Below are 12,138 nucleotides of genomic sequence, written 5' to 3' on the forward strand. Positions count from 1 at the left end.
GAGAATATAGAGTGTGTAGAAAAGAGGTACTGGAACTGGTTTCTGAGATCTCAGACCATAAGGAACTTCACCATTTAATACTTAGAAGTTAGTGGTTTCTGCATATTTTCATGTGTTCACTAATCTTATTAAGCACTCAACTGTAAGTACTGCATTTTGATACTGGGTTGATAGGTAAACAAGATCTAATTCCATGTCTTATGCAGGATATGGATCAATAAATTAGCAATTTTGGTATAGTGCAGGGGTCTTACTAAACCCACAAACAGGGCAAGATTGTGGTAGGGCCTGTAATGTGTGGTTTTTGGAGGGGAGGGAGAAAGGATCATAACTGTTACTAGATTTCCACTGAGGTCTGAATATCAAAATTTATTAAGGACAGTTTATATGGTATGATAAGTACTACAAAGTGTTGGGGGTGGGGAGCATAAAAGAACATTTTGGAAGTAGTATAATGTGCTATGGAAACATAAAGAAGGGCAGCTGTGGTGTAACAGGTCATGTAAGGCATAGTCGAAGACATGAAAGGGAATGATATGTGGAGGTGGGTGGGTAAAGAATAGATTTTAAGCAGAGGGATCAACTTGTATAAACTTTCAGAAACCAGAAAGCATGAGAAGTTTAAGAACTGAAAGTATCTCTTCTAACTTTAAAATGAATGTTGATTTTGAAAAATTGTGATATTAAATCATCAAGGAAAGATTTAGTAAGAAAAGTGTATTCATAATATTTTATTAAAAGATGAAATTCTGCAATAAGGATTCTCAGATTCATTATCTAAAATGTATTTTGCAAGAAGACACTAAAACAAAATCACAAAATTAACATTAATAATGAACTTTCTTGTTAAAGTAAATTTTTTACAAGGAATTTTGATGAATTTAAAGGAGTTACATTAAAATAATTATCAGCTTGGCTGGTGTAGCTCAGTGGATTGATCACAGGCCTGTGAAATAAAAGATCATGGTTCAATTCCCCATCAGGGCACATGCCTGGGTTGCAGGCCAGTTCTCAGCAGGGATGCACAACAAGCAACCATACATTGATATTTCTATCTCTCTCTCCTTCCCTTCCCTTCTAAAGATAAAGAAATAAAATATTTTTAAAAACCTCAAAAAATAATTATCATATACCAGTTTAGAACTGGAAGGGACCCTATAAATATTTTAGATATTTTTCTTTTAAATTGTATTTTAAGCAAATTAGGAAAGATTAGAGAAAATTATACAGTTGTAAAAGTTCTTATTTTTGCATATTTTCTTTCAAGTGCTTTTTCTGCTTAGCTGATCATACTGAAGCAGATATTTAAAAAAGTATGTTTTGAAAGCCCTGGCTGGTGTAGCTCAGTGGATTGAGCGTGGGCTACGAACAAAGGGTCGCAGGTTCGAGTCCCAGTCAGGGCACATGCCGGGTTGCAGGCCAGGTCCCCAGTGGGGGCCACACGAGAGGCAACCACACATTGATGTTTTCCTATCTCTCTTTCTCCCTCTCTAAAAATAAATAAATAAAAATCTTAAAAAAATAAAACAAATAAAAAAGTATGTTTTGAGTCAAGATGATAATACTAGGAAAAAAGGGAACCTATTACTATCTGAGTTTTGGAAATTGTGCATTAAACAAAAGTAGTTTTATTTCAAGATTTTTAAGAGGCTTTAATGTCATTGAGCTTTGTGAATCCTCAAAGCAGAGATGTAATGTATGTACAATTTGTATTAGAACCTCTTTTAAAGAATTATTCACTTTATCAGTACTTATTAACCATCTACTATATGCCAGACTCCATACAGTTTTCAGTTAGCCTGTCAAAGTGTGACAGGATGGCTCAATGTTGTCTCCATAACAGGAGTGTATTATGAGGAAAAGTAAAGTAAGTTCCTTTTAATAAGCTTCAGCTTAGAAGGATGAATATTAGCGAAGTTTTTAGAAATACCATTCATGGTCTACAGTGAGAAACTTTTAGTAACTTGATAACTAAATAAATATGAAGTTGATAAATATAAAGTGATAGCATAGTGTATTTTATTTTCTCTAAGTCTCTTCAGATTATTATACAAATATTGTCTTTACTAAAAAGATTTTAGGACACGTAATAAAAATAATGTTTCATATTGTGTTTTCAGTAATTAAGCAGTATTTCAAAGTTGATTCAGGTATGCTCAAACTTTTTCTAATGATAGGTAGATTTATTTAATGATCATCAAAATATATTTAAATTAATAGTTGGAATTTGGCCTTTCTCTTAGGTTTTAGATAAATTCTAAAACTCTGTATAAGAACATGAACAATCAAGTTCTTTAATCTTTATAATACCAAGGATATAAAACATTTATTATATTTTACAATTTGATTTTTTGAAGTTTTTGCAAATTAAAATGTTAAACTGAAACATCATCTTAGGAATAATGCTGTATATTTTTCATTGTTCAGTATTTGCATTGACTGGCATCTGTTGATTTATAACTTGCTATATTTAGATTACATTAATTCTTTAGTATTTAGTAATGGTTGGGTAGCAATTCTATTCTGTGAGTCAAGTGATTTTACAGAATAAACATGAACTTTTCTCCCAAGTAAAACAAAATATTGACTAGCCAGAACATATTTCTATATATTCTAAAGTATATTTTATTCCTATAAAGACTTATATCACTTTATTTAGCAAATATTTTGTTTTTTTATATAATAGGTGAAGTATTACAGACATTTAGCACCTGATCACCTGCTGCAAATATGTCATCGATTAGGACCTCTTCTTGAACAAGAAATTCCACAAAGCGTTCCTGGAGTACAAACATTATTAGGAGCTGGAAGACAGTCTTTGCTACGCACAAACAAAAGTATGGAAAATTTCTAATAGTGTTTATACATTCTTTTTTCCCCTTTTTGTCTTTGTGTCCTATCTTTATATCCATAAAAATATGTGTATTTAATAGGCTGCAAGCATGTTGTATGGAAAGGATCTGCTCTGGCTGCATTGCATTGTGGAAGACCACCTGAGTCACCAATTAACTATGGTAGTCCACCCAGCATTGGTGAGTTGTTTAAGTTCATTACCAAGTTTTTGGTCTTTTGGTAAAGAGCTTTTCAAAATAAAATTGTTTTTTATTGAAATAAGAGAGTTTCATATTATGTATATTAGCATTCAAAGAGAAAAAAGATGTCATTTTTTTCTTATTCAGGGTCTGGCACAGATAATACTCCTTTTTATTACAAAATCTTTCATTACAAAATCATGAGCATGTAATTCCATAACAACAATATCATCACACTCAAGTATACCATAAGACATTTTAGGTGAAATGCTCAAATTAAAACTGCAAATTATTACACCCATATTATTACCCTACCAACCACTCTCAAGCAGGTCCTACTTCTGTCCAACCCTGTATAAGTGATCTTAATAGTGAAAATACCATAATAATGTGTAATTATGGATTATGTATATTTTACCTAATATAGGCTAACTAGTTCATTGGTATTTTATTTTTTACAAAAGACTGTTCATGACAGTGATTTTTCAGCTGCATAGGACACTGTGTGTGCCTCAAAACATTTTAAAACATACCTATTTAGTCAGGGGCACTGACCTCTTTTCCCTTAGATTGTCAAATGAAAAAAGAAAGACAACAGTTAGCAAAAACAGTAGTTGTCCACTGTGAATGCCCTGTATTGAACCATAATATGTAGGTCATATAATACAGTTACATCTTATTGGTCATATTGTATAAGGTTGCATCTGATTGGTTAATTCTTGCTACCAGAAATCCTTATATGCAAGTGTAGTTACCTGAAATTTTAAAGTCTACGTGGAGCAGAAAGGGTAGGTAATTATTACTATTACTACTACTACTACTACTACTGCTGCTGCTGCTACTACTACTACTATTATTATTATAAATCAATCAAAATTATACCTATTTTTGTCAGACTGGCAAAAAAATACAGTCTATTTCTTGGTGTGCCACAGAATTTTAGTAATTAGTTTATGTCTGCCATGAAATGAAAAAGGTTGAAAATTGCTGGTTTCCTAACACATGTATTACTAGGTTGATTTAATGGGTGGCTGTATCTTAATACAGAATAGCAATAAGGCTGGAAAACAAAAACAGTTTTATTTTTTTAAAAGTACATAGTGCAGGGGTTTTTTTTGCTTTCAGAATTTCAAATAAGGAAAACTGGTGCAAGTAGGTCTTCCTCTTGAAGTGCCTCCTAGATTCATCTCTTTTATCTTATCAGGTCCTTGTCTTACCTGTACTCCTACATATCCTCCAAACTAGTCTCATTGCTTCTGATATCATCTCCCTCCCTTCTTCCAGGTCATAAGGTATAACACTGTAATAGTCATTTTATTCTACTTTAGCTATGTTGCTCTTGTGATCATGGTAGTATGAAGAGGTTAAGATATTTTAATGGTGTTATGCTTCCCCTACCACCAAGTATAAACTTGTGAATTTTAGAGACCTTCATATTTTAATCATAGCCTCTTTTTCCACCTTCTGTCTAGCCAGGAGTTATTCTTTCTCTTCCATCTATTCAAATCCTGCTTATTTTTTTCATCTTGTGCTTACTTACTATACCAGTCATCGATATTACAAGTTTTGCATAACTTTTGCTTTATGTTTATATACTATATCTTTTTTCATTGTCTTATTTTCAAGCATTTTGTGCTCTTTTATTTTCCGTATCTGTTAAAAATAGAAGTGGTTTTTAAAAAGTACAATATGACAGTCTTTGTGTATTTTATATGCATTTTGGTCTTTATATAATTACTGATATGCAATTTTGGTTTAAAACTACTCTATTGCTACTGGAAAATGATCTCTTTTTTCCCTTTGGTTGTTTTTAAGATTTTCTATTTGGTTTTCTGCAGTTTGTGTCTTGTCAATTTTTTTAAATTACTCTTGTGTGAGATTTATTGGCTTCTTGAATCTATAATGTCTTTTATTGCATTGGAAAATTTTCAGTCATTATCTTTTACTATATTGTCTCTGCCTCATTCTCTGTCCTATGGGACTCTGGTTGAACAGATGTTAGACTTTTTGTCTGATCAGCAAATATTGCTTACATGGATATAGGGAATATAAATATGACAAAAATGTCTTGAGTTTTGTGTTACACAGAAAAATGCTACTGGTATATTCATGTAATAAAGTTAATTAAAGCAGATAATTGTATCTTTCTGAAAGACTTTTTTCTTTTTTTAAATATATTTTATTGATTATGCTGTTACAGTTATCCCATTTTCTTCTCTTTATTCCCTTTCACCCTGCACACCCTATCCCACCTGCATTCCCCTTCTTTACTTCATGTTCATGGGTCATACATGTAAGTTCATTGGCTTCTACATTTTCTATACTATTCTTAACCTCCCCCTATTTTCTACCTACCATCTATGCTACTTATTCTCTGTTCCTTTTCCCCCTCTCTCCCTGTCCCACTCTCCCACTGACAACCCTCCATATGATCTTCATTTCTGTGATTGTGTTCTTATTCTAGTTGTTTGCTTAATTTATTTTTGTTTTTGTAGGTTTGGTTGTTAATAGTTGTGAGTTTGCTGTCATTTTACTGTACATGGTTTTTTCTTTATCTTTTTCTGAGATAAGTCCTTTTAACATTTCATGTAATAAGGGCTTGGTGATGATGAACTCCTTTAACTTCACCTTATCTGGGAAGCAGTTATCTGCCCTCCCATTCTAAATGATAGCTTTGCTGGATGGAGTAATCTTGGATGTAGGTTCTTGCCTTTCATGATTTGTAATACTTCTTTCCAGCCTCTTCTTGCCTGTAATGTCTCTTTTGACAAATCAACTGACAGTCTTAATGGGAACTCCTTTGTAGGTAACTGTCTCCTTTTCTCTTGCTCCTTCTAGGATTCTTTTCTTAATTTTAATCTTTGGTAATATAATTATGATGTGCCTTGGTATGTTCCTCCTTGGGTTCAACTTCTTTGGGACTCTCTGAGCTTCCTGGACTACCTGAAAGTCTTACTTTCTTTGCCAGATTGGGGAAATTCTCCTTCATTATTTGTTCAAATAGCTTTTTAATTTCTTGGTCTTCCTCTTCTCCTTCTGGTACCCCTATGATTTGGATGTTGGAATGTTTAAAGATGTCCTGGAGGTTTCTAAGCCTCTCCTCATTGTTTTGAATTCTTGTTTCTTTGTTCTGTTCTGCTCAAATGTTTCTTTCATCCTTCTGCTCCAAATTGTTGATTTGAGTGTCTTTGCTAGAAAATTATGAATTAGGATGGCAATGGAAGGAAAAACTCATGAAATTTTTTTGACATTAGTTTGCATAGTGATTCTGTGTATCATTTCAAGTTATCACAGTGTGGGTCAGAAGACATTTTTTTTAAATACGAACTTTTTGTAGTGTTGACTTGCTTTGTCAATTACTTTTTGCCATTTTCTGTCTGGCTACCTTTAAAAATTTTCTTTGCTTTTTCCTTGGTAAATATGGTATTACCAAGTGTCAGTGGAAGTAAGGAAAAAAAAAACCTTAACATTCTAGCTTTTCCTAACATAGATTTAAATATTTACTATGGATCCAAATATTTAAATTTTGATACATTTGGGATATAGAGGTTTTTAAAAATAAATTTTTAATTTTGGAATAGGAAATCATTTACCAAAAAGCTCCCCAGAGAATTCAAAGAGCTCCTCTTTACCCTTTACTCATTTTTTCTCAATGTTATAGTCTGGTACATTTCTCAAAACTACTTAACCAACATTAGTACGTTCTTATTAACTAAGCAGCAGACCTTATTCATATCTCAGCAAATTTTCCCATACTACTTATATTTTCTTGTTTCAGGATTTTCAGTCCAGTATACCATACTACACTTAGTGTTTATTCATTTTCATTGAACTTCTCGCTATAACTCAGATGATCATTTAAGATCCGTGGTGGTAAATTGGGTTTTACTTTCTTAGTTTATTTTCAAACTGTATGCAAACTATTGGATCTCTCTATTTGAATATCTCACAATTGTCTCAAACTCTGAAATGTCTAAATTAGAAATTTTGATCCTCAGAAACTTAGTACTCTAAACCCAGGAGTCATTTTTTTTAGACTTCTTACTCATTTTTTGTGAGTCTTTAGTAAATAAAATCAGTATACTCTGTTCTGGTCTCTTGAATCTGTTTTCCCTTACCATTGCCACATTTCAAGCCTTAATACTTCATTCCTGGCACTCTACTTCATTTATACACTTACCCACTAAATATTGAGTCCCTAACCTATGTCTGTCAGTGGGCTATGATACGTGTCTTTTTTTGGAATTTCAGGATAAACAAGATCATGTCTCTGTTCTCTTAGAACTTCTAGGTTGCCTGATTCTGTCTCCAGTCTTATTCCTGTACCATAGGATGTAGCTCCATTCTTTTTTTTTTTAGATTTTATTTATCTATTTTTAGAGAGAGGAAGGGAGGGAGTAAGAAGAGAGGGAGAGAAACATCATTGTGTGGTTGCCTCTCCTCTGCCCCTAGTGGGGGCAGGCCCGCAACCTGGGCACATACCCTGACTGGGCATAGAACCATCCACCCTTTGGTTCACAGCCCAGTGCTCAAGCCACTGAGCCACACCTGCCAGGGCTCCATGAGGATTTCTAAATTCGAAGAGTTTTTTAAATCCTGACACTGTTTACATTCTTTGTACTGTGAATTATAGGGTGTTTTATCAGCCTCATATCCGGTAAATGTTAGCAAACCAGTTGCTCCTATACCTCCCCCACAATTGTGACAATAAAATGTCTCCAGACATTCCTAAATGTTCCTGGTGTAAAATTACTTCCAGTTGGAAATTACTGCTCTAAATATTTTTAAATGCAGGTGTGAATAGTCTCAGCTCTATAATGTGGCTCACAAAACTTTTCCCCACTTTTCCTAACCTGTACTTTGTATTCTAGCTTTGTACAACTCTTTGGCAGTTCTTATAATCAGCCAAGTCATCTTTCATACTCTTGTCTCTGAACATGATTTATTTATTGGGTACGCCAAAAAAATCTGTTTAGTTTTTTCTGTAAAATATACATTTTTTATTTACATCAATAATTTTATTGATTTAAATATTTTGAGTATGTTGGCTGTCTCTCACTATTGGCTTCTGGGGGTAGAGGCCAGAGGTGCTGCTAAAAATCTTCCATTGCATAAGACAGCCCCACAGCAATGAATCATTTGGCAAAAATGTCAGCGGTACCAAGAAACTTCAAAAACCACTTTTGACACATTCAATCAGTCACAACACCTTCTCCGTACACTATACAAATCTTTTCTTTGTGTTTCAGTTGCGTTTTTTAACCTGTCTTGAAATAATAAAGCATAATACACCAAAAATGTTGTATATTTTCTTCCATCTCAGTATTACAATCACTGCACAAAAATTCACCAATTTTGAAAGTTTTTATTAAATGTATGCTGATATGACAGCTGTCACAATACAGTGTAACAAAATTGTTTAGAGTGAAGTTCAAGACAACTAAGTACTACTAGAGCCATCGTATGGAAAAAACTGAACAAAATTTGGCCAATCCAGTATTTCTTCAGTGTCTTTTTCTCTCTCCCTCTCTCTCTCTCTCTCTCTCTCTCTCTCTCTTGTCTGTTCATCCTTTAAAACTTAAATATCACTGCATGGAATTAAATCCTTATCACCATCTCTGTGGCTTTTATCACATATGTGTAGCGATTTACCTTTTTTTTGGCACTATACTTTTAGGTCCTGTAGGATAGAGATGATCTTTTGTTGCTCTTTATAGACCCAGTTCCCCAGCATTAGTAAGTATTAAATGAAAAGGCAGTAGATAATTGATAAACTGGGGTGAGAGTAGAAAAGTTCAGAGGTGGATGTGGGTAAAATGGAACAGATGGTTGGAAGAAGAGAGATTTGGTCCAAAGATAGCTTTGAGGTAAGGAAAAAAAAACCCAGAAGCTTATTTTTAGGAAATCAAGTTTCATTAGTGAAAATCAGTTAATTATACTTAGACTATTAGAATCCATACCTGTAAATTTAAGAAGCAACTCTTGAGCTTATCTTCATGCTTTCTTACATTGTTTTATTTTATTGTATGCTTAAAAATCCTATCCTGACTACTTTGTACCTCCTAGTCCATGATATAAATTATGAAAATTGAACTTGAATTTATTCTTTAGACAAAAATGAAAGTGGTCGGTTGTTTTCCAGTCCTCTAAAGTCCCCTTTAATAATTTAGAATAATTTTTGCTTTTTTTTTTTTTACAAATGGTAAGATTTTATTCTTTTTATGGCTGAGTAATATTTCACTGTGTCTGTGTGTATCACAATTTCTTTACCCGTTCATCCGTCAGTGGGCACTTAGGTTGTTTCCATGTTTTGGCTATTGTAGATAATTCTGCAATGAACATACGGGTGCGGATATCTTTCTAGGTTAGTGTTTTTGTTTTCTTTGGGTAAATACCTAGAAATAGAAGTGCTAGATCACACGATAGTTCTATTTTCAACTTTTTTTTGAGGAACATCTATACCATTTTCCACATTGGCTGCAGCATTTACATTTCTACCGTCAGTGCACAAGAGTTTATTTTTCTTTACATCCTAATTTTTGCTTTCAAAAATATTAATGTATGTCTAGTGTTGTCCTTTCTCCAGCCTCCTTACACATATTATGCCTGTTTTCAGATATAATTTACTTTTTATTTGCCCACAATAATAAACCGTAATCCGGTAATAAGTGGCATGGGTTAGGGAAGACCAGGACAGAAGACACTTAGATACATTAAAGTTGTTTTTAAAGTTAAATGTGGAGATTTGTGTAATGCATGTTTATCTTATAAAAAAAGAGTGTAATGAATTAAAGCAATCTTTTGTGAATTGCCTTGTTTGTATTTTTTAATTATGTTTCCTGTGTTATCAAAGTAAACTTTTTATTTCTAGATTATCCATATCTGATCTTTTTTGTTGTTGTTTTGCCTACTTACTTCCATATCTTTGTTGTTTTACTTACTGCTTCTGCAGCAAGGTTTCAGTCTGGGTTGGTGGGGATAAAAAGGAGTAATGTGTGAGTGTTAATAAACTACTTTGCCTTGAAATACAGCTTTATTACACAAATATCCAGTTGATGCTATCAAGCCTATACATTAAACAATTCTTAGATGATCTTGTCTACCTTCATAATTTTATTCAAGAAAACTGACCTCAGCAAAGGGCAACAAGGATTCAGTAAAAATTAGGTAATCTTGACTCTGTTTTAGTGGAGATGTGTGTGCCTTAGGCAAATTATTTTTCAGCTCCTTAACTTCTTCATCTCTGAAATGGGAAAAATAACTATTAAATATGGTTATTTGGAGGCCTAAATGAGATAGAAAAGTAAGCACAAAATATATGACGGGAAACGTTATTTCTGCCTGTTTTTCCTGTAATTATCATTTAATGAATTATTTTGCTAATAATTTTTTGAAGAGTACTCTTTTGAAGAGAATGTTGTTTTCTCATTTTTATTTTATATTTTGCCATATTTCCAGTGTTGTATTTGACTTATTCTGCAATTGCTAATATATCTGGCACTGTGCTGGGATCTAGAGTGACAGGGTTAATTTTGCCTCATGTGATTATATTTCTTAATAATTAGAAGGATTGTTGTATATCATTATAAATCTGCAGTGTTTAATAGATATGTAATTTATTTTTGGAAGATTTTATTTATTTACTTTAAGAGAGAGGGAGAGAAACATGAGCTTATGGTTGCCTCTCACGTGCCCCCTACTGGGGACCTGGCCTGCACCCCAGGCATGTGTCCTGACTGGAAATTCAGCAGCCAACCCTTTGGTTCACAGGTGAGCACTCAGTCCACTGAACCACACCAGCCAGGACTATAATCTCACATTTGACATTATTCAGTAAATTATAAGATTATAATAATCTGTGATTTCTTTCCTATTTATTTATATTTTCTCTTAATATTCTTAATTAGTCTTACAACTTTTCTGCCTTAGTATATACTTTATCCTTCAATGTCTACTCATCAGTTATTTAAATATATTTATCTTAATCTATTATTTAATCAGTAGCCGTTTTTTTGTTTCAAAATTTCTTTTCTTTTCCCCTTTTATTCTCTGCTTTTCTAGTCTTACAGTTTTATGATTTGTATTGTTGTACAATTTCTGACTTGGCTGTGTTTTTTAATCTTTCCCATGAATGATGCTCACTTATTTACCTTTATTTTTTGTACTATACTACTAGGGCCTGGAGGGAAGAGATTATTTTATTTCTCTTTATAGACTCAACTCCTCAGCATTAGTAAATATTAAATGAAGAGGCAATAGGTGATTGATGAAATAGGTGGGATAAGAAAAGTTTATAATGATAGTCATATATCCACTTGACACAGATTGTCTTTTTTAACTCTGTTTTTGCCATGCTGGCCCCGCTTTTTTTTTTTCCTGTCCCCTAAGAACAGTAGCTGTGAGAGACTTCTGTGTTTTTGATTTTTTAAAAAAATCCTCACTAGAGGGTATATTTTTATTGATTTTAGAGAGGGAGGGGGATGGGGATCCAGGGAGGAGAGACAGAGACATTGATCCCAGCCTTCTGCACACACCCCAGCTGGGGATTGATCCCACAATCTAGGTATGCTCCCTGACCCAGCCAGGCTTGAACTCTCAACCTTTTGGTGCACGTGCTGATGATCTGGGCAACTGAACCACCTGGCCAGGGCAAGCTTTTGATTTTTAAGGAAAATAATGCTAATTTTCATTATACCAAAGTACCAAACAAATAATAGACATTATTTATATTTTTCTTTTGCTTGGATTTCTTCTTGAATTATGATTGATTATAAAAAGGGGACACTTGAAGATTGACAGTTTTAGGTGAGTTGACATTGTTGCTTTTATTGCTGAGTTCTATTTTCTTTTTTAAGTAGTAAGATGAAATTTATTTTGAGGCCCCCACATACACACATACCATGTGATGTGTTTTATGAGCAATTCCAGTAGAAATTAGGATGCATTGGTCATTTCCCCTTTAGTTTGTGTCACATGTTTTTCCGGACTAATTATTAGGTTTGATGTTGAGTTTCATATCTCTGTAAGTAAAACAAATTAGCATATTTTCCTCCTACAGTTTTTAACTTTTTAATTTGAATTTCTTCAGGGAACCTTTGAAGTTAAG

The 12,138-nt window shown here is 33.3% G+C and overlaps 1 protein-coding gene across 1 annotated transcript in view; it reads left to right on the forward strand.

Annotated features, from left to right (window-relative positions):
• The window catches only part of PHIP (pleckstrin homology domain interacting protein), a 135,128-nt gene that overhangs the window by 12,034 nt on the left and 110,956 nt on the right, over positions 1-12,138 (forward strand). The window contains exons 5-6 of the mRNA XM_037142891.2: positions 2,687-2,837; positions 2,934-3,032. Of these exons, the coding sequence (XP_036998786.2) occupies positions 2,687-2,837; positions 2,934-3,032 (250 nt within the window). The remainder of the gene's footprint in view (positions 1-2,686; positions 2,838-2,933; positions 3,033-12,138) is intronic.

Source organism: Artibeus jamaicensis, unplaced genomic scaffold (assembly GCF_021234435.1).
Source record: "Artibeus jamaicensis isolate MK-2021 breed Jamaican fruit bat unplaced genomic scaffold, CSHL_Jam_final contig_387, whole genome shotgun sequence".
NCBI classification, from domain to species: domain Eukaryota; kingdom Metazoa; phylum Chordata; class Mammalia; order Chiroptera; family Phyllostomidae; genus Artibeus; species Artibeus jamaicensis.